The following is a 26030-nucleotide window of genomic DNA, read 5'->3' on the forward strand; positions in this document are numbered from 1 at the left end:
ATGTCTTTTGCTTGTGCTTGAGGTCAGTCAGTGCAGAGACGCAGCGCAACTGATAGATATCCGATTTCATTCTTTTTTAATGTGTGTGCATGTGTGGAGAGGTGTCGGGGTGAAAGTGTGAGGCTAGCTGGTGCAGTCCTGTGCATACATTGCCACATTAGGCACAAGTTTCCAGAGCAGAATTCATGAGCGCAGACATGACCGTACACTTTCAAGAATTTTAGGTGGCTTTGGATGTCGTCCCGTGTCCCCCATGTTTTATCATACCTAATACCAGCCTTGTAACAGCACACCAGCACACTTAAAAAGTTATCCAGGGATTTAGTATGATGTCACCTGTTATGTGGATATTCCACTGAGAAATTGTCATAGAAATGTGCAGCATATTGCACTAGTACAGTAACAGCATTTCTAATGTATACTTCCGGCTGCTCCCCTGCTACAAGGGGTCGCCAAAACAGGTCACTTAATATATTTGAATTGGCAGAGTGTTATGCCACATGCCCTCCTTTACCCAACGCCAGTGGGAATATGTGTCTCCAGCTGTAATCAAACCAACTATGGAGGCATTACAAGCCTTTCCAATAATAATTCCAAAACATTAGGGGCGTATAAGTTACAGACAAATTGTATAGTGTTTTGAGTGCTCAATAGAGTGGAAAATAACCTGTTTATTTTCCACTTCCCATGAGGTTTATATATATTTTTAAAAATGCAAATATTTCAAAATCTTTCTGATTGTAATGCATTCAAAAGGCAATAAAGTGCAAGTTAAACTAATAATAATAATTTAAAAAACAGCACCATATTGGGTATTTTCAATGTTGGAACTTAATGTTTCTTTAAAGCCAAAATGTTATTCCCTCCAAGGGAAAAAGGTGATGAATAACCAGACGAAGACGGTGCTGTGAGTTACTAGGGAGGTTCTCTGCAGTTTGTGTGTCAGCTTACTTTATAAGTAAGATAAGAGCGCAATAAAGTGCAGCTGTTCTTGGTGCTTGATTAAGATTGTAACAGTTGGCAATACTGAAATGCGAAATTCTGAACACACAGGTGAGTTCGTGGGTGACGTGGCTGGTCCTGACTGCAGGGTCCATGGAGGAGAAAAGAGAAGTTTTCTCATATCTGGTCCATGTCGCTAAATGCTGTTGGAACATGGGAAACTACAATGGTGTCATGGAGTTCCTGGCTGGACTCAGGTTTTAAGAAACACAATGACGCAACTCAAATACACCCACCTACTGAATATACAGGCAATTTATTATCTGCACTGTTCTCACACAAAAATATCAATGTGTTTTGTTTTGTTTCATTTTTTTGCCCTTCAGATCTCGTAAGGTGCTGAAGATGTGGCAGTTTATGGACCAGTCAGACATCGAGACCATGAGAGGTTTAAAGGATGCCATGGCTCAGCATGAGTCCTCCTCTGAGTACAAGAAGGTTGTGACCAGAGCTCTTAATATCCCAGGATGCAAGGTGGGCCTATGTTTACTCCAATGACATTTGATCCTCTAACTCACTGACCTTCACTGCACTGTAATTTTTATTTTTGGGGTTTTTTTTTTCTCTTACACATATACACTGTAGGTTGTGCCATTCTGTGGGGTTTTTCTAAAGGAGCTAAGCGAAGCGTTGGATGGTACAGCAAGCATCATCAGCCTCAAACCGTCTCCTGATAACACAGAATACTCGATAGAGGTGCAGAAAACACCCGCAGTCTTCCGCAAAAATACACAGATCTGATAAAACTGACTGAGACATTACATATTTGATATCCTGTTTGTATAATCCATCTTGCTGTGCTGTTTCTGCCTCCAGTTTGTGTCCGACTACAGCGGCCAGCGCAATTACTTGTCTCGATCTGGCCCAGATGGGCTCCATGTGCCAGAGAAGGAAGCTACTGTCAGCAACATCCTTCAGATTATCAGGTATGTGCATGCTTAATGACTAAAGCGATGGTGTTTGACACAGTCGTGTCTCCTGTTCTTTACTTTATCCGTCTGTTTGACTCAACTGTTCCTGCTCCTTAGATCTTGCAACCGGAGTTTAGAGGCAGAAGATACTGATGACGCGTCCACCAGTCCGTCATCTACTGGCCCATCCCCTGCATCCAGAAACAACTCCTTCAAAGACCGCAGCCACAATCAGTTAGTTCAGTTTCTTCTCCCCCCCACTTTTTTTTAGTGTGCCATCCAAGCTTTTGTTGTGAGATATTTCAGCGTGCAGTGTCAGGTATGAGACCCTAGAAAAACGAGGTGTCTTGTTAAAGAATATCCCAGAATAGCATCTGTTTACCGTGACCGGGTCTTGATTCTTTCCAGTTGAAGGATAGTGTGTATTTTAACGCAGTGTAAGGGATGTTCGTGTAAGTAGTTTAAGGCATACAGGAGAAAGTATTAAATGGTACATAGCATGCGACCAAATACACCAAGACCCAAGGACGTCATGAATCACTTGACTGGCTTTTATTTTTACTATTTGTCAACTGCCGATGAACTCTGCTTCATCATCCTGATGTGTTGATTTAATACAAAAAAAGCAACATTTTGCTGTTCTTTCTTTTTCTTTTCGACTTTTCTTTTGACTTCCTGCTCTCACATTGCACAAAAGTTAGTAATACTCCTGCTCTCACTTTACCATTGTGTTATTTTACATTTTTGGTTACATTTTCGGCCCTCTGTTATGGCAGCCTGAAGATTGTATTGTGTGACCCTGTGACCCTTTCTAGCAAAGGTCTGTTTCCAAAATTGGATTCTTTATTTTGCTGGTCATTCACAGACAATGACTCATGGAGACAGCAGAAGAATGTTATATACAGATTTATATCAGAACTGCGAATACTGCCATGCTGTGAGGGCTTGGCTTTGCTGGTAGCGCAGTTCTGAGCAAAATCACAATAGATGCACTGCATTCATTAGCTAGCTTACAAATGTGCAGCTACAACAGCCTCTGTTGAAGCAAACAAGGCACTGCAAGTTAGTGATAGAGAAAAGTTTAACATTTAACAAAGCCACTAAGCCATAATGATTTATGCACAGCTATTTTAAATGTAGGGGATATCCTCAAGTGCCAAGTAGACTGGATGTTCACCAAAGTCTTATTTTGGATTAGTGCGCAGTTTTCTTTCATAAACACCAGCAGGAGATAACGGGTTTGTGAAGGAACACATTTGCAGATTGTTACTGAGATGAAGTGATGTTGACATGAAATCTGTGTGGGGCAGAGTAAAAAAAATAGATAACAGGTTAGTTTCCTGTCAGGACAGGAAGGAACAGAGTTCTGGTTGTTGTCAGCACTCTGGTGGCAGGTAACTAATAACAAAGGCTGGGATTTGGAGGACGTAGAAAGTCATTTAATTCCAGCTGTGATCTGTTATGTTTGCAGTCAGGAAACCTGGATCATTTTATGTGTTTATAAACTGTTTTCTCAGATTCAGACAAATTATTCGATGTTAGCACAGAATTTGGAGTTCATTTCAGCTAGCTTCATAGTGTGTATCTTTCTTAAACATAGACTACAGTTTAAAAAAAGTCACCTTCTCTTCTGTGTTCTGGATCTTTTTCCCACCAGCACCCACTTAAAAAAAAGACCTCAAAAAACTATCGAAAGCTCTTTATGCGTTCTTTTTTTCGTCTCACATCCTCTCTTCGTTCTTTGTTTCCTGCTCCCCTTCTAGTTCCCTTTCATTTAAGACGACACCAGAAAAAAAACATGTTTTGTAAGTTGTTTCACAGTAAAAGTTACTGGAATTTGAACAATGCTTGCTATCATCAGTATGTTTGATTACGGTTTAATTAGAAGCATGAGCAATGAAGTGAAGGAATGAGCGGTGACTAATGCATGGTACTTTTTTCTTTTTTTTTTGCTTGATCAAGCCAATGCCTGCAGGATAGGTTCAGTTTCTGTTTGGTTCTTGTTACTTGAGATGCAGGTCATTTCTTATGTCTGATTGAATTGCTTTTTAAAAATAAAATGAGTCCTATGAATCCAGAGATGTGCATTTGGAAAATCGCCTCGGAAATCAGCATGCAAAAACTTTAAGAGCCAAAGATTTTGGCTTCTTTTAAACTTTCTTTCCAAACCCATCTAACCCCCGTCCGTCTTCAGATTCACGGTCGGAGACTTGTCGGATTCAGATGGTGACTTGTCTACCGAGCCGGTGGTGAAAGAAGTGGAGTTTCAGGGGACCGAGGAGACCCACAGAGCTTTTAGCCATGGCACGGAGCTCATTCCCTGGTAAGAGACTCAAGCACACATGCAAACACATCCAGCTGTTGGTGCCTCAGCAGACGTGCGACAAACTCTGTGTTGTCTTTTTCCAGGTATGTGCTGTCACTACAACCAGACATTCACCAGTTTCTGCTGCAGGGCGCTACGGTCATTCATTACGACCAGGACAGCCATGGCAGTGCTCGCTGTCTGCTACGTCTACAGCCTGATAATACAACACTCACTTGGGGTAAATTGCAGAAGTTTAGTATTAAGAAATTTGACCTTATCTGCTACTGAGTTATTCAGCAACCTCGTTCTTCATGAGTCATATTCATATAGGATTCCAGTTTACCAGTGTAAGAGGGTGTGGGAGGCTTGATATGCTGAAATCACTGCATCAAACCTTCCTTTTCTCAGAACTTTTTAACAAGAGCATGTTTATACCTCGAACAGACGAGACCAATTTCCTCTCTCATTGTTTCTCTTTAAACAGATTTAAAGGGCATTATATAAAAATTATATTTCCCGAGTCATTTGTGTGCTTTAGGTGTTTATCTATGGAATAAAAGCCTCAGTTTAAACTGCTTGTAAATTTGTGCATTCATGCAAGGGCTCTTCAATTTCCGTTTGCCGTTACGGCAGCTCAAACAGTCCATAAATATGTTGATTTACGGCAGGTAAACCTCAAAGCGGAGGCCCTTCCCCTGCAGAGCAACCACTGGGATTGGGGCAGCCTGTAGTGGCTGGGCTAGCAGAAGGCCTGCTGGACCTGGGAATAGTGAAGGTTTGTTATAAATAGAAATCTTGTTTAGTTTTGTAGATTTTAAAAACCTTAGATTAGCTTTCAAATTCATAACTTTGTGTTTATTTGAATGCGCAGGCAGTGTTTCTGGGCCATCAGGGTGTCGATGTTCATGCTGTATGTTTGCAAAACAAGCTGAGCCAGATGACAGTGGAGGAGAATGGCCTCAGCCTTCTGTATGGTCTGAGTACCACAGACAATAGGTTGGTGCCTTTTTATAATCTATTCGGATTTAAATGCACTTTTATACAGAGTTACTGTTAAACTGCTAAAATATTTTCATTCTACTTAAAACTGTAACTAATCTCCTCACTGATGCCATTAGACTTCTGCACTTTGTGGCCCCCAATCACACGGCACAAATGCTCTACAAGGGCCTGTCGGAGTTGGTGAATGCAACCAGGAAATTAAAGAAGTTTCCTGACCAAAGGTTGCAGTGGCTGAGGAAGCAGTATGTCAGTTTGTATCAGGTAAAACTCTAAAAGTACATGTCTCTCTCCCATCAATTTTTAAATTATTATTATTGACACTGACTGTATTTTATAAGCCTGTAAAAATGTTCAGCACACAAAGAATGATGCGAGAGTTAGATTGATGAAAAGAAGTGGTGTGTGTTTAGTTAACAGTAAGATTTGTATGCGTCGTCTGTTCTAGGAGGACGGCAGGTATGAAGGCCCTACACTAGCCCACGCCATTGAGCTTTTTGGGGGTCGGAGGTGGAATATGGGTACGGGTGGTGGAGACAAGGTTGGAGCCCAGAAGAACAACCCTCTGTCGAACGAGAAGGCAAAGAAGAAGAAGAAGGTTCTTGTCAGGGTCAGTAATTTGACCATTTGCTGTAGTCATGGATGCTAATTTTAAAAAGCTATGTTGCAGTTATTGCTCTCCATTTACCTTTTTTCCGGCCACCTACCTCAGATTTAGGTTTTTCACAGACTCATTTTTAACATTTGTCTTTTTTCCCCCCACACCTTTAACAGGGAGACAGTGGGGATGCAACCGATGACGAGATGGTTTCCAGGAAAACACGGAGCTGTAAAGAAGGACTGTATCGAAATGGACCAGAGTCTGACAGCATCGACCAAGAAGATCCAGGTGACGTTACCTCACTCATGGTAACAAGTAGAAGTTACAAGGCCAGATCAGTTTAATTAGGTGTTTTCTAGAAACCCGACCAAATGCTTCAGATCCTATAATTTTCTGTCTGTGTGAGCGATCTTTATTCACACTCAACACTCTTTGCCTCCACAGAAGACAGCATCCCCGGACCACTCTCCCTCACATCCAGTAAAAGCCCCGGATTGCTATCCTCTTCCTCTTCTTCCTCCTCTTCCTCTAGCATGGCAGGATCCAACCAGACCCGTCCGCAGTCTTCTCCAATCCTTTCGGGAAATGCTAAATCCCAGCCAGGGTATGTGAAAAATGACTGTAGCGGGGCAAGTTTGACCCCACTGACATCTAACACTTTATTTTTTCCATCCCAGCGAATATATTTTTCCTTTTCTTTGGCGCCTGCAGGGCATGGAGCAGCAGATCGTGGCACGGCCGGGGTAAAGGCTGTTTCAAAGGTTTTCAGAATCTCATGATTTCTGACAGCACAATGAGCTTCATCGAGTTTGTCGAGCTTTTCAAATCATTCAGGTAAATGATCTGATCTTGTGTTTCTTACATTTCTGGTGCGCTTTAATAAGATTTCACGTTTCCAAAGCAGAGGGAGAGATGTCGGCTGTGCTGGCTTCATTCAGTTCAAGTTCTGACTATTTAAATATTGTTCTGTTTTATCTAGAAATGCATTTTTCTAGCTAAGTGTAATGACTCAATGTTCACATATGCTGTATGTCATATCACATACTGCACATGCCCTGTGCAGTGCTTTTGGAGCTCAGGCCCTCTTGTTATATAACTACTGTTCTTATCAATAGTAGCTAAAGACAGTGATAAAACATATGCAATAAAAAATACCTCTCAAGGTTATCGTGCCAAGGGCATTTTCCAAGCATTCTTCATAATATTTAGCTTGCATGGATTCTTCCCCAGTCAAATGGATGGACACACATCTTTTGCCTAGACAAGCAAAGGATTGTTTTAATTTTAGCCCTTCTGCATTTCTTAGATTGCAGAGTGTCCTCTCATCTGCTGCCCAGCAGATTTCTTAATAATTTCTTATAAAGACAAAAGCTCTTGGGCAGCTCTTCAAACTCTCTCTTGTAAAAGAAATTTAGAGGCAAATAAATGTATTTCTGATTGGGTGGCCGCCTCCTCCCCAGTTCAAGTGGCATGGCTGCAAAGCTGAAAATTAAAGAAGAGCTATTGTTCTGATTTCCATTTGCATACTTTTTTCCTAGACTCTAGAGTAGCTTTGCATGATTCACAATTTGAATTAATCCTACTCTTGGAGCAACTCCCAAGTTCATCTTCTGTCTGACACAAGCTTCTCTCCCCTGACCATATTAGGGATATCCACACTTATTGACATTATACAGATAAGCCAGAGCTTTTGGCTCACAGGGATTGCTTGCGTCTACACTTACTATTTGAAACTCATGTTTGATTTGAGAATCTTCCATTGTGACGGTATATGTATAAAAACCCCTTTATATAATAATTTAATTTAATATACTAGGGGCATGGGGACATGATCTGCTGCTAAAACTGGACTCCACTCTGTAATTTGTTTTTCAACAGTATCCGAAGCAGGAAGGACCTGAAGGAGCTGTTTGACACCTTTGCTGTCCCCTGCAGTCGCTCAAACCCAGAATCATGTCCTGTTTACACCAACCTCAGGATAGATGACAAAGACACAGGACTGCAGCCAGACCTTGGTAAAAGATCAAAGAGAAGTTACAGAAGTCAAAAACACACACAACTCTTTCTCTTTTACTCTAAATCTCTCCCTCTCCTCTGCAGACTTGCTAACCCGTAACGGGTCGGATCTCGGCCTGTTTATCCGGACCAGGCAGCAGATGTCCGACAACCAGAAGCAGATTTCAGATGCAATCGCAGCAGCCAGCATTGTGACCAACGGGACGGGGGTGGAGAACGCGTCGTTAGGCGTCTTGGGACTGGCTATCCCTCAGCTCAATGACTTTTTAGTCAACTGTCAGAGAGAGAACCTGAGCTACGATGAGATTCTCAGTATTATACAGGTAAAGTCTGGATTCTTCAATTCACAATTTCAAATCATCTTCTCGGTTAGGGGAAAGATGAAGGAAGAAGAAGAAGGGAAAAGGAACTCACCATTTTTTTTTTTCTCTTGCAGAAATTTGAGCCTTCATCAAGCATGAGACAAATGGGTTGGATGTCATTTGAAGGTTTTGCAAGGTATAGAAAAATTATACTTCAAAGTGCATAAAAATGTAAATGTACAGAGCACAACATAAAAGTTGTCACTGTTGTAGGAAGCCTAAGGGGGTAGAGCTCTTGATAAGTGCTAAACTTCTACCAACTCCCTTTTGGACTTTAAACATTTATTTACACCATAATGAGTTTGTGTAGCCTCACTGATGCATTTTCCTTTTATATTTTATTTTTATTTTTATTTTCTTTCTTTAACATGCTTCATCGCATGTTGTTGGCATTTTTCTCTCTGTATCAGGTTCCTGATGGACAAGGACAACTTTGCTTCACGTAATGAGGAATCTCAGATGAATCCAGAGGAGCTGCAATATCCTCTGTCTTACTACTACATCGAGTCTTCTCATAACACCTATCTGACTGGGCACCAGCTCAAAGGAGAGTCCTCTGTTGAACTCTACAGCCACGTAAGACGGATCGTGTTTTTTAACCAAGCCCGCTGAGATTGTGCAGTTTGTTGAAAACTGCCGCTTACTTGTGAATGTCTCGTTTGCTTAGGTGCTCCTGCAAGGCTGTAGGAGCGTCGAGTTGGACTGCTGGGACGGAGACGATGGCATGCCTGTTATTTACCACGGCCACACACTCACCACTAAGATACCCTTTAAGGTTTGAAATGCACATGAATAATTTAATTCATAAAGGAGAAGTAGATTGTTGGGGCATCAGTCGCTGGCTCTCTGCTCCCGTACCTCATCTCACGGACTCGGTGGAAGCCTCTAGAACAAATCCGTATCTTTAAACACAAATGCTCTCTTATGATAGGCTCAGTGGTGACGGATCCAGAGAGGAATCCCAGAAAGCCAAACGAATTGTGTCAGCGTTATTTATTTTATGTAATCTGATTTGGGGCCTACAGCTGCATCTAATTTGAAGCTGTTACTCAAAGCCGTTTGAGTTTTATTGTCACATATTTGACTTGCAGTGCTTTTATCGACAATTTCTTCCTTTTCATCTTCTCTCCTGTGGTCCTTCAGGATGTGGTGGAAGCAATTAACCGGTCTGCGTTTGTCAATTCTGATATGCCCGTCATCCTGTCCATAGAGAACCACTGCTCCCTTCCTCAGCAACGAAAGATGGCTGAAATCTTCAAGGTATGAAGGCAGCCTAGTCCTGTCTCTGTCCTTAGAGTTACTGTGTTTCTTGTGTGTCTTTAATTAAATTTTCCAGTTACTGATTAGTAAGCGAGACAGATGAGAATGCCACTGAGCAGATAAAAACGAAAACTTCTTTTCAATTGGATTGGACATCTCATAGCGTGACTGTGAGGTAACTTATAAATTCACCCAATTAGAAGCTTCGTCTGTCTTTGTTTAAATCTCAGAGCGACACTAATTTGTGGCAGAGGGAAAAATAAACAATAATAAAAGAGGAGGAACTAAAATCCTTAGTTTGGCAGCCATGCTCCTTGTTCAGCTATTCTATCCTTTATATTTAGGGAATGACATTCCCTTTCAAGTGTTTGTTGTACGACTCCACTCATTTGATTTCCTTGACCCTTGCTTTTTTCCAGCTTTTCTGGGCATTCAAACTGGCCAACGTCCAGACGCTTGCTTTTTTGAACTTCAGGCCACAAATGACCCTTTCATCTTCTTCTTCTTCGTCTTTTTTTTCCTCTAAATTATGAAGCCCACAGATATCTTGGCACGACAGCTATATCGTGGAATATCATTGGGCTTTCATCTCGCAAAACTTCCGAGCGTTTCATCCTCCTTGGAGACTGACTTCTGAGTAGCTTGATAAAGGAAATTCTTTTATCTGCAGACAGCTCTGTGCCTCAGGCCAGCTAACATCACCGTGGTCTTGTTTATATGTAATGTTGTTTTGCATGGATAAAATTACTTTATTTGTATTTGGAAGATTCTTCCTCAGCCTCTGAATTCCATCCTTTCACTCGATGCTCCTCTTAGCACTCGACTTTCCTGATGGTGTGGTTTTTAATTTTTTCTTTTTTAAAATTAGACTGTGTTCGGCGAACGCCTTGTGACGCGCTTCCTTTTCGAAGGCGACTTCAGCGATGACCCGCATTTACCATCGCCGCTGCAGCTTCGAGGGAGGATACTGCTCAAGAACAAGAAGCTCAAAGCCCATCAGGCACCGGTGGACATACTCAAGCAGAAGGTGAAGAAGAAACGCATCTTCCTCACACATTTGTGTCAGCAAAACTTGTTCAAATTTTATAAATAATATAAGAACCTTCCAGGTAGCTCCAGCGCATTAAACATCTATCATTGTTGGTCATTAGAGTGCAGTCAAACATGAATAATGGATGGAGCTGTGCTAAAAGGTTCACCCCATCTTAACTTTCAAGCAAGAAAAATGCTTATATCTACAGTATAGATTCTGTGTGCATAGGCACTTATATATATGCTTTCAAAGTAGAAGTTTCTAATTTTCTTTATTAATAATTTTATTTGAACCCCTTTCACAGGCTCACCAGCTCGCCCACATGCAAGCCCAAGCAAGCAACGGGTCTCCAGGAGTGACTTCACCCAACAATCATGCCAATGAGGAAGAGGAAGAAGAAGAAGACGACTATGATTATGATTATGAGTCTCTATCAGATGGTAATGAGGCCCGCATTGCGGTGTGTGTGATTGGAAACGTGTAGAATTCAACTGAAGTGTGCGACCTATCAGATTTCTACATCCTTTCAGGCTTAACTAGTGCACGACTTACTCGTAGATTCTCGTGTTGTAACCTTTAAATCGGTTTCTGTTCACTAGGTTTTTCTGTTTCTCTTCTTTTTAACACTTAAGTCTCGTTTTATTTTGACACCCTGTTCTTACTCCCTCACCCTTCCTATTTTATCTTGCTTGTTTTCCACTTAGCCGATGGCCTCGCTGCCTCTACTGCCTCGTATGGCCTTGAAGGTAAATGCGCACCTATGATGTGCCTTTCTAAGTATTTCCTTCTGCTTTTTTTTTCTTTTCTTTTACAGATTCATGCTGTTCTTCAAACATTACATAATTGAAATTTCCCTTATTACTGTTTACCAATTGCTACACAACATAATATATTCAGTTGGGTTTTAAGACAATGTTATGATTGTTGGTGCAAATATACAGCACTGTGCAAAAGTCTTCAGCAACCCCTCTTTTTAAAAATATTTTGCTTCCAAGACCCAGATTTTCTTTTAATTTGTTAAAGTAATCTTGAGCAATCGTTCTCAGGCTTTCCAAAGTTTTTCTTTGGACAAAGGCTGTCAAGAAGCCATTCTTAAGGAAGGTTAGCAGGGACAAAAAACTGAGATATGCCAGTGGAAACAGATAATATAGAGTGATGAAGCAGTATTTGAAATTTTTGGTTCAACTTGTCGTCAGCAGATTTGGAGGAGAGGAAAGTACTATAGAGTGACTACAGCCGTTGTAAAACACAGTAGAGTCCCTGTTATGGTTTAGGGTTGGATTTCAGCCAGTGGTGTTGGAGATCTTCCAAAACTGGATGAAATAATGAACACAGAAAAATATTGTCAGATTCTGATCCACCATGTAATTTCATCTGGAGTGTCTGATTGGCAGCGACTTCATTTTTCAGCATGACAATGATCCCAAACACACTGGCAGAGCAGTAAAAGCAGGCCACAGTGGAACACCAGCAGTCATGGATTGGTCTCCCCAGAGTTTACACCTCAACATGTGTGGGAGCAGTGTGGGATCATTTTGACAGAGAACATAACAAAAGGCAGAAACAACCAAAGAAAAGCTTTGAATGTCCTTCAAGAAGCCTGGAGAACTATTCCTGAAAACTACTTAAAGGTGGTCATACCAAATACTAACTTTCAAGTTTATTAGAACTGTACAAACTACATATGTGTCTTATATAGCGTATTTCTATTTCTATTTGCATGTTTAAAAAGCAAAATATAAAGAAATGATGGGTGGCTCGACACTTTTGCACAGCACTGTAGCTGCTGATCTATTGCTGCAGAATAACTAGACACAAGGGTTGGAAAGCATTGGTATGAAACATGCGCTGCTGTGCTGCATCGCTGCTTTGGACTTTTTCCTGCATTCCTGTTGTAGCTGCTAGCTTTCTTCAGATAGTGCTGTGCTGTAGTGTAACCATGTTCCATGGTAACAGGCATTTCGAAATTTCACTGTTACATAATATCTGGAACCCAGGAAAAGAAATACTCCATCCAGTCCATTTGATATCAAAGAGTTGTTTGACAGAAACGAGGAAGAATAATGTGGTAATAGTGTCAGCCTGAGCGATCAGGGAAAACATTCTGCCTCAGGCACCACTGACAAATAAGGGCAGCCATCTGTAGCACAGATATTCACTATTCACTCGGGTACTACTCAGGTCCTGCTTTAGAGTTATTTTAATTCATAATATTGTGAGGGTGCCACCTGATTATTTTAATCAGTTGTAGATTGCTAACAAAGGATGATTAGTGAGTGATCAGGAGTGTTTGTTATGATGTAGACTTGTTTTTATCGCTCTTATGTAATTTCGGTAGCATCCCTACCTCCTAGCTTGCCTCCATACTTACGCCAGGTTTCCCTGGAAGCAATATCAATATGTAGCCTGTGACTAGATACTGTTTACTGCAGTACACAGACTCTACCCCCCTCCCAAAAAAACTTTCCTCAGTTGTATAGATGCAGTGCTTGGATTTGACAGCATGTTAAAAAGAGAAAAACATACTTTTTATATGTGATCAAACAATATACAGTCAGCATTATGTCTCTTTCTCCCACAAACGCATCACCTCCCTTCCTCCATCCCTCCATACTGTATTTGTCCGTGACCTCGCCAGTGGCTGGGCAGGCTCATCAGGGAAACAAAACAAAGCCATCTGGTTTCTCAGGCCCTGCGCTGCCCCTGCACTAAACAACAGACCAGGGGAAACTACCCTGTCCCAGTCCCAACACTGCTCGCTCCTAATTCCTCCACTATGCTCGTCTCTGTCACAGGAACTTACTGGTCATGGACCAATTTAAAAACAAAAAAAAAACATCTCTCTCATCTGAACTCTTTAGATTGATTAAGCTTTGCTTCTTAATACCTATAATACCTAGTGCCGCTGTTATGTAATATCAGACACTGGATGTTAAAATTGGCAAGCGAACAATTCCCGCCCCAGCCTGACGTCTTCATTTCACCATACACGTTTGGCACATCCGCTGGCCCCGCTAATACAAACACTTTTGAACTAAGCTGCCAACTTGCCACCCTCTCCCAATGAGTAGTGGCTCCCCTCCAGTCACCGTCTGGTGCAGCTCACTTCTCTGGCTGCTGTCTATAGCTTAAATATTCAGTGTCAGCTCCTTCTGATAAACAGTTGTGGGGTTTTTTGTTCTTTTTCTAAAGAAGAAGATGTCAAGAATCGAACACGTCTGTGATAAAAAGCGTCTGCATTTTCAAGCTGCTGTGTTTCTTGTTGTGGTTTTGGCTGCGATTAATGAGTAGGAGGAATGGGAAGAACTCCCCTGCTGTTGCTCCTGTTTACAGTTGAGAAACTTTAAGTATTAGTAGGAAGGGGCCTTTGCGCGCTTTGGCTTCGGTGCTCCTGAACCGTGCGAGTAGTCAGCAGAGATTTACGAGGTGACTGCTTTCAGCTAAAACCAAAAATTCTTCTTTTAATTGTTCCCAGCTGTGAAGCGGGTCATTGTGGACAGTCAGTCGTCAGTATGATATAAATGCTTTCATTAAGTCTTTAATGCGAGTGACCAGAATGACTTGAAACAGGTAAATCTAGCGGCCACTCTGTTCTCTGAGAAAACAAGAAAAATCCTCATTTAAGTTGCTTTTGTTTTTACAAGCAGTAGATTCCCAGATGCTAAATATTCTTCTTCCCTTCTTCCCTTGCACGCTATGTCTTATTGGTGATTTAACGTACACTATATCAGGAGCAGCTCCAGTGCACAAATGTTATTTATGGATCTTTGACAGGCCAGTTTCTGCCTTAAATATACTGGATCCAATCTTGCCTACTTTGACCAATGAAAAATATGAATTGGGGATGGTGCATTCAGTATACTTTGATTATCAGAGTCCATATTGCAAGCATTAGCACAGTTTGCTTTCTTGATTGACAGGTATAAGGCTCGCTAATTTTGGTGGCTGCATGTTGCCATACAGTCAGCTCGGTGTAAATCTCAGGTGTCACTAAAACCCGCTTTTTTTGCCTATCCTCTTCTGTATAGATAATATCCTCGATGACAAGCCAGAAGGCAAGAGTTCGGCCGAGAAAGAAGAGCAACCTGCTGATGAAATACCCAAAAGGATGAAGAAAGCTGATAGCACTACGCAGAGCAAAGGAAAGGTAGAGATATAAATGTACCTAAAATCAAGGAAAGTCGCCCTTCGTGCTGCTTCCTTTAAAAGAAATTCTAATAAGATTGATTATGTCAGATTACTGACAAAGAAAGACGTATTAGGTTCAGAGTGTGGTCCAGCCTCTGATTCAGCACTACATTTACGCTTATATAGTGAATTGCTAGCAGTGCTCTCCATGTCCCGTGTGTGTCTGCACCTGTAGGTGTTCGACATGGAGCTCGGCGAGGAGTTCTACCTTCCCCAGAATAAGAAGGAGAGTCGACAGATCGCCCAGGAGCTGTCTGACCTTGTCATCTACTGCCAGGCTGTGAAATTCCCTGGTAGGGATCGCTCCGTCTCTTTGCCAAACACATCTCCCTGTTCCCTTGAATTTCATTAGAACAGACTTTTCTTCATCTTACTTATATATGCCCACTCCTTTTATCCACCCATATTCTGCTTTCCCCTCTCTCCTTTTAATTTTTAAATGCTGTCTATTTCATTTCTCTTTTTTTCTGGATCTTGTCCCACCCTAATCCCCTCCCATGTTATATTTAAGAGGTCAAACCTTTCCCCATGTTTTCAGATTTTTTTTTTCTCTTTGCAAGACATCCAATATCCCTGTGTTACACTCCATTCCTATCCCACACAGGACACCCACTAAGATGATGAATCATCTTCCTCCCATGGAAAAGATACAGTTACTTAGTTTTGCTGTTATTCCCCGAACGGCACAACAACATAAGTTGTTTTACGCCGGACAGTAAGAAAAAGTTTTGCGGATGTCCTGGTGGATGAGTGCAGTTCAAATTCGAACCCAGGGTCTTCGTCATGTCATGTCGCTCTCTCATGCACTTTCATTGCCTTCCTATGAGTAGAAAGTGAGAAATGCTCGAGTTGGCTTCAAACTTTCTTTTTCTTTTCTTTTTTTTTTTTTTAAAAAATGTGCTTATAAAACGTCGCTTATCTCGCCCGTTTACGGGAATCTGCCCTGATTGCATGCTTGCATTTATCTCGAAAAGATTTCTCTTTGTCCCTTAAACATCAACCTCTTATCGCCTCTTCCCTCGAGCGTCCTCTTCTGTTTGTCTCCTCTTTTCTTTAACTGACATCTGCCCTTATAAACTTGCCTGCGTTTCCACTGGTATTCTGTTTGTTTACCGTTTCCAGGGACCCGAGATATGAGAAAGAGGAAGTAGGGCAAGTGGTCCAATTCAGACAGGCAGCAGACTGCTTGCAGCTTTGTGTAGTCGGGAGTGATTTTTAGATGAACGTGCCACTTATGTACAAGTGTCTGAATCAATTTAAAAACACTCACCATTCATAAAATGAAAAGGGCATTTCTCATCTGAAGTATTTTCAGAAGGGAGACTAGAGTACTGTTGCTAAATAAGAAGTAGGACAACATCATTTGCATGCTATTCCTCTCCATTGATAGATGATTAATTTCATGGCCTTAATGGCAAACAACTTTTGAGTTGCTTTACAGAACATGAAGCCCAAAATATAGATCATAAAACACCTTTTTATGGCAGATTTAAGTTTTTAAATTAAATTCCCTTCAAGTGAATGCTGAAAGAAAATGGCTCTGATATGTTTTGGTTTTTTCAAGCAAATTACGATTAAGAAGAGACTCTTGGGATACTTGTGGTGTCTCTAGTCTGTCTGCCTTTCATTAATGAGTCTTCTCTTCTGTCTGCTTCCTCTGTGTGGGAACCCAGGCCTTTCTACTTTGTCTCCGGCTGGCTCTAGCAGGGGGAAGGACCGAGGCAAGAGCAGGAAGTCCATATTTGGCACGGCTCCTTCTCGCAGCAGCGCAACAGGGGAGGTCACGACCCAGAGCCGCACCCCTGGGAAAGGTGAGCCTGGCCCGAGGAACTCGGCGTTAGCAGAGGTTTATGTGTGCGGGTGCATATGGGAAACGTGAAACACGATGTTAAACTGCCAAACCAAGTTTTTAGTTAATGCTGTTTTATCTTAACTTAAATCATGCAGGACCCACATCACTTAATGGGGAAGTTTTCATGGCCTTTAAAAGTGTCTCTGTCCCTCCCTCAGGTGGTTCGGAGCGACTCAGCTGGGAGGAGCAGCAAACGTCTCCCGTCCTCAACCCCTCCACCTCACTCAGCGCCATCATCCGCACACCAAAGTGTTACCACATCTCCTCCGTCAACGAGAACGCCGCCAAGCGCCTGTGCCGCCGTTACTCTCAAAAGCTCATCCAGCACACGGAGTGCCAGCTGCTCAGAACCTACCCGGCGGCCACCAGGATCGACTCAACAAACCCCAACCCTCTGCTTTTCTGGCAGCATGGCATCCAGCTGGTGGCACTCAATTATCAGACTGATGGTGAGCGTATGTCTGTATGAAGAGACATTCACTTCTGACAAACAGCACGTCTTCAGAATTTAATATAACACTGTAGTAGCCAGAGGATGATAAAGGAGAAATGACAGTTTTATCATTTTATTGAAGCCCGTTTTTTTTGTTTTTACAGGGGTGAAAAAAAATAATTTCATATTAGGTTTGGTGAGACTTTTTGTGCATGCACTCACTTAAACATGGATGTTTTGTTTAAAGGAAAATCTCTTGTCTTCTACACCAGCAAATAGACAAGAACGATTTTAAATTGTCAAACAACTGACAGTATCCAAACGACGTAGCGCTCTTTATGACCTGTTTTAGAAAAACGTACTCTCTGTATCCTCCTCAGACCTGCCCATGCAGTTGAACACGGCGCTGTTTGAGGCCAACGGAGGATGTGGCTACGTACTGAAGCCGTCAGTGTTATGGGACCGTAGCTGTCCACTTTATCAGCAGTTCTGTCCGATGGAGCGGGATGTGGAGAAAATGAGCCCTGCTGTCTACTCCCTCACAGTGAGTTAGGAAGACGTACGCAGCACAATGTCCTCTTCACCCTTCAGCCCTGAACTTTGCTCGACATTACATGCCACAGCTACGTGTTAGAGCTCAAACACCTGACATAGTCATATCCAACATTAAACACTCTTGTCAGCTGCCTAGTACAAATGCAGACAGGTCTTGGTAGCAGGTAGTCGTCAGGTGAGCACACAGCAAGCGAGTGAGTGTCATGCCCACTCAGGTGGACCCACATATGAAGCTACTGAAGCCTAAAGCCTACATGTGGGTTCAACTGAGGACCTGATAATGGCTGAATTTCCAATTTGCATTTAAGTATTCATAAATATCCCATAAATATTTCAATATTTATTTAAAAATAATGGGAAATCCATATGAATTTGTTACATTGATTTCTATCTTCATCTACTGTATATGGTGCAGTTTTTGAATTCTCAAGGCCTTTAAAACTTAAAACTCACCGACATACCTGCATCTTTGCAGCGCATTAAAGTGCTCAATATATTAATAATATAATCAGTATAAATATATTATATGTTATATTTAAATTATACAAATATATTTATATTTTTGCTGGTATATCTTTACATACTGTTTGTGGGTCTCTCATACAGGTTTGTTATAACTCAAAAAAAGGCTTAATCTTAATAATTGGTAGATTTCTATTTTATTGCTTTTAATTACAATAAAGTCAAAGTAATTTGTATATATATCTGTTATACATATATAAAACCAGCACTGTTTGCAGACAGTTGATCTCAAATGATATCATACACGTTGAAATTTTTAGTTTGTGTGTGTGTATATTGGAGAATTAGGTAACTTTAAGAAATGTGAGGTAAAAGAACATAAAATAAATTCTTATATTCTTGGGTCGTCTAATGTGGGGATTAATAGTCTTTAATGATATGACACCTCCACTGCTCTTTTCTGCTCAGATTGTGTCCGGGCAGAACGTTTGTCCTAGTAACAGTGCCGGCAGCCCCTGCATCGAGCTGGATGTTCTGGGCATGCCCATCGACAGCTGCCATTTCCGTACCAAACCGATCCACCGCAACACCCTCAACCCCATGTGGAACGAGCACTTTCAGTTCACTGTGCATTTTGAAGAGATGTGTTTCCTGCGATTTGCCGTGGTGGAGAACAACAGTTCCCAGACCACAGCTCAGAGGACTCTCCCACTTAAAGCCCTCAAACCAGGTACAAATACCAGATAATGTACATCTGATAAAAGTTTGGCTCCAGGCTTTAGATGGGACTTTTATACACCAATAAAGATATGATGTAATCAGTCTATTTCAAACCACTAAAAGGTTTTCAAGACTGTTTAATTTTTTGTTTTTATGTGTTTGTGTTGTAGGTTACAGACATGTACAGTTGAGAACACAGCACAATGAGTCTCTTGAAGTCTCCAGCTTATTTATCTACAGCCACAGAACAGAGGAAGGTCCAACAGGGGGCGCTACTGCCTCATCTTTGGTAAGATTTATTCAGGTTTGCTGCTTTTAAGAAAAACTGTAGATCAGATTCGGCTTCTTCGTGTCACTGTAATTTTAAGAAACTTCTTAAAGGCGCACTAAATAATGCTTTGCAATCCAAATAAATTCAGAGAAAGTGGAGAAAGTAAGAGGGAACATCTGGCATTCAGTGTGTTTTTATAATGACCTGCTGCCTTACATCTCTCTGACTCCCCTACACAGCTGTTCAGTTCTGAGGAGAAGCATGCGTCCCAGCAGCACAGGGTGACGGTGCACTGCGCTCCCGGTCCTGAACCCTTCACTGTTTTCTGTGTTACCGAGCAGACCACCGCCAAACAGCTGCTGGACATGGTCAGTGCTGTAGAATCTGTGGAACATTTACAAAGGCAGAAATCACAGGAGTCGCACACTTTAAAGCTTTATCTCTTCTCTACAGGTCGTGGGGTCAGCGGCAAACCCATCCGAATACTTTTTGTGTGAGGAGAAGGTTCCCCTGTTGAAGGAGCGCAGCGAGGTGAAGCGCTGCCCGCAGCACCGAGCTCTAGCACCTGAGGAGGAGGTGGTCAGGGTGGTCTCCAGCTGGAACACTGAGGAGGGATATGTGAGGAGACTGTGCCTCAAAACGAGAGAGGAGGTACACATGTTTGGTAGATGCAGTTAGAGTAATAAGCTGTTTCTCAAAAGCTTTTGTGAAGGCTATTTTGCAGACTCTGGCGCCCCCTTGTGGTTGTGTCATGCACTGTTTGACTGTTACTGTTGCTTTTAATTGCTGCAGAACTTGAATGAGAAAAACACGGTGGTGGAGGGAGAGGAGGAGGTGACCGTGGGAGGCAGAGAAGGAGCGGGAGGAGGTGGAGGAGGAGGAGGGGAGGATGATATGTTCTTTGTCCAGGTCCATGAAGTTTCACCCGAACAGCCTCACACTGTCATCAAAGCTCCACGCTACAGCACGGCTCAGGATATCATACAGCAGGTGAGTCCAGGGAAAACAAACACATTATATAAACAAGCATGAGTCACAGCAGAAAGCACATCCTAATATTTTCATTGATATTTCTCCTTTTTCTTCGTTTTTTCGGCCAGACTTTGTCAAAGGCTAAGTATTCCTACAGTATCCTCTCTAACCCTAATCCATGCGACTACGTGTTGATGGAGGAAGTGACCAAGGACGTCGGCTCTAAGAAGTCCTCGTCCACCAAGCCTCTTCAGCGAGTGCTGCTGGATCACGAGTGTGTCTACCAAGCTCAGAGCCGCTGGAGGGGCGCGGGAAAGTTTATTCTTAAACTCAAAGAGCAGGTAGCTCTGAGCACAAGGACCAATTTCTAGTTCTAGAGACTCTTTAGGTTTTTTTCTTTTATTTAATATTTATGTGTATTGTAGCAATACTTTTATGGAAAAATTTTGTTTTTTTTGCTTAACTTGTTCACGTCCACAAAGGAGACAGTTTTATTTGTGCAACTTTGCTCTCAGCCACCATCTTTCTAACATGCTGTTCTTTCTGGGGATGCAGCGATACATCGGGCGAACGTCTATATTGGTGATAACAGCCTTGTTGTATCAGCCGATAGCATGACCAATATCACTCAACTGATATTTATCTGCCGAGTTGCATCCATTTTTGTGCTGATTAATGGTTTAAAAATAGTGATGAAGAGCCGGAAGGCTAAATGGGTGTTAAAAACATCAGTATGAGTGTTAGCCCAGAGTTTCATAATCGCTGCATGCCTAGTTCCTGCTCAGTACGCTGTTGCTTGCTCACCAACGTATTTTAGCATGCTTAATTGCCTATATGATTTAACCCGCTCCTGTGACCCTTATTTCCAAAATCTTTCATATGCTGTGCTGTTTTGTGTTTGCTTTTGTGATTTCCTTTGTAGTGTTTTCCATCTGCTTTGTTACTAATGTGCTTATATAACTCTGTGCTCTGCACGTTTTAATGCTTTTAGCGTTTTATTTATTTGTCGATTTTTGTTTTTGTTTTGTTCTCGCTCTGACGACTTGGAAATAATGTGTTTAAATTTCCTGCCTTGCTAAATAAAGGTCTAATGCCTGTGTAAGCTCTATTTGTTTACGTTTTTTTCATCTTTCTTGAGACAAAATTTGATCTGAAGAAATAGAAAAAAGTAAAGGGGATCGTGTACATTAAGAAAAAAATTAAATTGGTGTTTTCTCAGCTCTTATGAGTCTGCTCAGACTCTACTGGCACATTTCTTATGCTGTAAATGCGTGTCTTTAACACGGATTCACTTCTGTTTCCAGGTGGTGAGGGAGGACAAAAAGAAAGTCATTTCCTTTGCCAGTGAGCTCAAGAAGCTGACTAGTCGCAGCCGCAGCATGACGACTGGCAGCGGAGTGGATGGCCCTGCTCAGAGTAAGGATGATAGAGCTGCATGCTGTGTGGCTCTGACAGAGCTCCAGGAGTGAGGCTCACACTCTGCCTGCCGTGTTTGCATGGAAAAGCAACAGAGGTACCGTATGTCATCTCTAACCTCTAACATTCGAGAAGTAGAACTCAGTGCGAGCGGGAAAAATTGCCGCTCTTTTTGAAAAGTACAGGCAGGGTTCGGATGGGATAGATTTAAAATTGTACATTGTCATGTAAGTACAATGTAAAAACCAAAGGAAAATATGGCAACTCTCAGGGTGATCGACCTTTCTTTTAAAGTGCCTTACACTCTTTTTCTTATTACAGTTTTTTAAAAGTCTCCCAATTGAGATTTTGGATGATACTTATTGTTTTTTTATGTTTTATTTTTGCAAAGGTTTGTAACTTTTATGGAAAATTAAAGTCATGTTAATAATGATAATAATAATAATAATAATAATAATAATAATAATAATAATAATTAAAAACAGACTATTAACTCCAAATCTGCTCCAGGCTGCAGGATCTTCTGTCACTGACAGTCTCCAAGTTGATCTGCAGAGTCTTTGTACAAAAAAAAGAAATAAAGTGAAAATGAATGGAAGCATATTCAGTTTTTATCTAACTCTAGGTGTAAGTGGTGTTTCTATCCTGTGTCGAGCTTCTTCTTGTACCGCAACCTGGACAAATTTAATGTGAAATTGGAGCTAATAAATGAATAAAAAATAAATAAAATCCCTGCAATAAATAGAAACATTACAGTGTATACACTCACTGAAGGTACTTAGTCTGCTGCACCAGACACTAGACAGGCCAATGTGTTAACATTATGAGGAAGATGAATGCCGTGGCAGCCTGTACCTGTCAGGCTTAGTCTCACAGAGGCATCATCAAAATGCAAAAGCCACTCATAACTGTGGCAGTCTGCATTGCAGTGATAGGTAATTACATTTCTGACCGGTTGATTACCTGTCATCATGTGATGATGTCACCGTTTCTGACAATGACGCCCAGTGTGTATTCTTGACATTTAACAAATGTCTGGAACTTTTTTCCCCCTTCATAAAACAATTGCAGTGCCCTTTTGAAATCTTTTGTCATTCAGATCCTGTCTTCTTCTTCTTCCTCTTCTTACCTACTTTTGCAGGCTTATTGCTGGATTCATTAGCAGTTTATCATCACAGCTAGGTTAGCAGATGTGTGTTAAAACAGCAGAAATGTGTATTTCATGACCCACATGAGAAGATATGCATGAGAGAATTACAGTAACGTGATCAAATATTGCTCACCAGGGCAACGCAGTCATCAAAACCACCCCTTTCTCCTTCATTTAGGATTGCGTTTTAATGTCATTGCAGTTTTTTAATTGGGACTGAACCCTCTCATACTTCATTCTAAAAGTAGTAACAATACTCCCCTTGTAAGGACTTTGAAGTAAATTAATCCTAATTACAGCCTATGCTACAAAGAAGGGTCATGCAGTACAAGGCTAAGTGGCAATTGTCACCATCGGTCAGCTGTACAAGACGTGTTTAATCAGCACCCTCATTTGCGACTTTCAATTTAAAACAGATTAAAAAAATGAGCTCTGAAGAGGCAAAACCATGTGACAAATGTGCAGGTTATGCACAATAATATGCTAACTGGAATGCACACGCAGAAAAAGATTTGTATTTGTGCTTGTGGTCACTTTTGCAGTTTACTTCAAAGTCTTTTGTTTTAAAACCCCTTACAGTCTAATATTGAAACGGTAGCCATTTTTCACATTTTTAATAGCAGATCACTTTGTGGTGTAGCAACAATTCATCATGGTTGTGTTATTAACAAGTGTTGTGTTGTGGTGTGTCTTTCTTTAAACTCTTTTTTTGTTTCTTTTTTAACTAAATATTGAAAAAAAGAAACAGAACCATAAAAATAAATCGTATTTCCTCCTCAGGGTACCTGTCTGCAGCTGCAGGTCTGAGGGCATGGGTGACAGAGGGCAGGGTGGGGGCTGGAAGGTTCCTACAGGCCTCCTCCAACTCTTTCAGAGGGGAGCTCCTATCTGTCCACCTTCCCACCTCTTCTCTGACCCCTTCAGCCTGGAAGCTTTACCTCCTTAGGAACTGGAAGATCCACAAATGAGTTCCAGACACAGAGAGACTTGCACCGACTACTTCTTAACTTGGAGAATTTCTCTTTTCACAAGGTGTTTTCAGTGATGGTCTCGTGCATTGTCGGGTTCTGAGAGTCCCTCCTGTCAAAGTCTTGAAGGAGTCCGATCCTACCCTGTGTTAAATGAGCAAGTGAAGGACAGGATTCAGTCCAGGCTCTGTTACTGGGTTAGGTGACAGGTAATGAGCCCCTTTTGCTTGGCAGGAGATTGACGAGCCCACCCATTGTCATCCAAGAGCTGTGATGGTCGTGGGCTGGTAGCTCAGCTCCTCTTGGGGCAGCTGTTTTTATTGAAGTCCGCTGGGACATGAAATGGCAAACTGTCCCTCATATTTCAAAGAAATAAGAGAGGAGAAAAAAGATTCCTGAGTCACATTCAGAGAATAATGCTGGCTTTGATGGTTGCTAAATTGCCATTGGATTTATTGAAATAGTAAAACACAAACTATTTGGAGTATTTATTTTCCCTTGTCAAGGACTATTAAATCTCCACAAGTGACTACGCGGCTTGTGCACTAGCATAATTGTTTGAATAAATCTTTTGTACAGTATGTTTAAAGTAAACAAGTAAAATCCCCACTTTGCTAGTAAATGTTAAAATGGACGAAGAGATGTAGGAGATTGTTGTTGCTTCCTCAGGTATGGGCTCATTTGGTTGAGGGCATTGTGAAGGAGGCTGACAAGCTGGCTTGTTTGGTTCTTTTCCTACTGTTCCAGTTTCACAGTACTGTAAGAGCACATTTCGGGGCAGTGCAGATGAGCAAAGCTCACAGAAAGACGCAGCAAATGTGAGGATAACGAATCGGAGGCTTCTGTTCCATTTAAATGTCGTAAAAATAGAAGCAGTTTATCGGACACTACCGTATATGAGGAGCGTTTTAAGGCGGTGTAGGCACACACTATTATATTCTGCAAATGCAAATGTGGAGCAACTTCTCACTGTTTTGGTAAAGTTGTCCTGTGTTGGTTTAAAATGTTGCAACACTGCCTCCAACATTTGATGATTTTGTGGCTGTATCTCTGAGGATGATCTGCTTTGTTATACAGAGTATCTTATTGCTCACATCATTGTGCACAAATATCAACCATATCTCACCTTGTCAGCCAAATTGAACAGTTTAAAAAGTTAAAAATGTATATATATGAATACATATATGTGTACATATATATATATATATATATATATATATATATATATATATATATATATATATATATATATATATATATATATATATATATATATATATATATATATATATATATATATATATATATATATATATATATATATATATATATATATATATATATATATTATTTATATATATCATGTAATTTAAACATGGGGTATTGCATTATAGCGTGAATACAATGGTATCACCAGAACTGTTAACCATTTTTTGCGCATCAGTTAGCTTTCTGAATATTTACATTGTTAAATGCAAAACTGGTGGAGCCCAAAACATAGTTACAAATTTAGCCAGACATTCATTACTTTAAAGATGGAAACGTTTCCTCTGTTGGCCCTCATTATAATTGAGTATTTCCTGCAAATTCCTACATCATTTTATTGGTACAATGATGGTTATAGCGCTAAGATCCTTTGGAGAACATCCCGGTCTTCTTCAAACAACGTTTTGCACTTTTTGTTTTCCTTTTGCTGTCGTCATCAATGTTTTTGTGTTACTGTCTAATTAGTGACAGCGACTTGATTGTTATGGTTAGAACTGCTTCTGTCTCGTTTTGTCGTTGTATTTATTGCTTTCAATTTCAGCCCGGTCACAAATTTAGTTTTAAAGAAAGCACAAGTATATTTTGGGGGAGTTTTTTGTCAGACTTATAAGTATGTACTCGGTGTTCCCCACACAGAATTGAATGTTCGTAATGCAATTGATTGGTTTTTCTTTAATTTATTGGTCTGGACTTACTGTCCTTGATTTTAAGAGCAGCATCTTTATAGATATTTAATGTAAGTAAAGGCTAGATTTTTTTTTCTTTCTTCTGCACATCTAAATCTACATTCAAAATTCATTTGGTGCCACTTTTCTCTCTTTTAATAAGCGACATTTCAATATTTTAGGACTAATAGTAACTTTTATTTTACTTACTCCCATTTGGTTAATGACGTTACCAAATATACATAAAAAATTAATAACATTAAGATGTAAAACGACATGATACATCTTGATTATTACACAAAAAGGAGCCGTGACACAAAATCAAGTCCATCATCAAGACTCAAGAACACAGACCTGCTGTATTATGGATGTTTTATTTCTCCATTGAAATTTTCACTCAGAAAAATCCCTTTTGAGTCTCTTAATTGAAAGCTGTTTCAATTCATTCCTGCTAACTCAGTTTTAGGCTTAATATAAATCCTACTTTTATAAAAACGGAATCATTTTTTTTACCAATATTCCAGAATACAAAAAATTTAACAAACTAGAATTATTTGTTTAAAGAAGCTTAAAAACCTTTCAAAACTGCTTAATGCCAAGTAATGAGTTATAATTTTAGT

The 26030-nt window shown here is 40.8% G+C and overlaps 1 protein-coding gene across 4 annotated transcripts in view; it reads left to right on the forward strand.

The window, feature by feature from the left end:
- plce1 (phospholipase C, epsilon 1) overlaps positions 1–26030 on the forward strand; it is a 93538-nt gene that overhangs the window by 54351 nt on the left and 13157 nt on the right. The window contains exons 11-46 of one of the 4 annotated variants that reach the window (XM_039616853.1): positions 1054–1199; positions 1329–1476; positions 1588–1698; positions 1819–1928; positions 2031–2147; positions 4108–4236; positions 4323–4459; positions 4890–4996; positions 5093–5217; positions 5340–5484; positions 5669–5830; positions 5995–6109; positions 6266–6425; positions 6533–6655; positions 7700–7836; positions 7922–8160; positions 8274–8335; positions 8610–8775; positions 8867–8974; positions 9343–9459; positions 10328–10486; positions 10797–10932; positions 11197–11238; positions 14521–14639; positions 14856–14973; positions 16354–16491; positions 16691–16981; positions 17346–17509; positions 18451–18712; positions 18873–18991; positions 19213–19341; positions 19427–19624; positions 19766–19963; positions 20074–20286; positions 21250–21458; positions 23292–24640. In XM_039616853.1, coding sequence (XP_039472787.1) covers positions 1054–1199; positions 1329–1476; positions 1588–1698; positions 1819–1928; positions 2031–2147; positions 4108–4236; positions 4323–4459; positions 4890–4996; positions 5093–5217; positions 5340–5484; positions 5669–5830; positions 5995–6109; positions 6266–6425; positions 6533–6655; positions 7700–7836; positions 7922–8160; positions 8274–8335; positions 8610–8775; positions 8867–8974; positions 9343–9459; positions 10328–10486; positions 10797–10932; positions 11197–11238; positions 14521–14639; positions 14856–14973; positions 16354–16491; positions 16691–16981; positions 17346–17509; positions 18451–18712; positions 18873–18991; positions 19213–19341; positions 19427–19624; positions 19766–19963; positions 20074–20286; positions 21250–21414 — 5115 coding nt within the window. In that variant the 3' untranslated portion in view covers positions 21415–21458; positions 23292–24640. Of the gene's footprint in view, positions 1–1053; positions 1200–1328; positions 1477–1587; positions 1699–1818; positions 1929–2030; positions 2148–4107; positions 4237–4322; positions 4460–4889; positions 4997–5092; positions 5218–5339; positions 5485–5668; positions 5831–5994; positions 6110–6265; positions 6426–6532; positions 6656–7699; positions 7837–7921; positions 8161–8273; positions 8336–8609; positions 8776–8866; positions 8975–9342; positions 9460–10327; positions 10487–10796; positions 10933–11196; positions 11239–14520; positions 14640–14855; positions 14974–16353; positions 16492–16690; positions 16982–17345; positions 17510–18450; positions 18713–18872; positions 18992–19212; positions 19342–19426; positions 19625–19765; positions 19964–20073; positions 21054–21249; positions 21459–23291; positions 24641–26030 lie in introns of those variants that run through there. The other 3 variants (XM_039616854.1, XM_031751914.2, XM_039616855.1) reach the window with 3 other exon arrangements.

Source organism: Oreochromis aureus, linkage group 8 (assembly GCF_013358895.1).
Source record: "Oreochromis aureus strain Israel breed Guangdong linkage group 8, ZZ_aureus, whole genome shotgun sequence".
Lineage (NCBI taxonomy): Eukaryota > Metazoa > Chordata > Actinopteri > Cichliformes > Cichlidae > Oreochromis > Oreochromis aureus.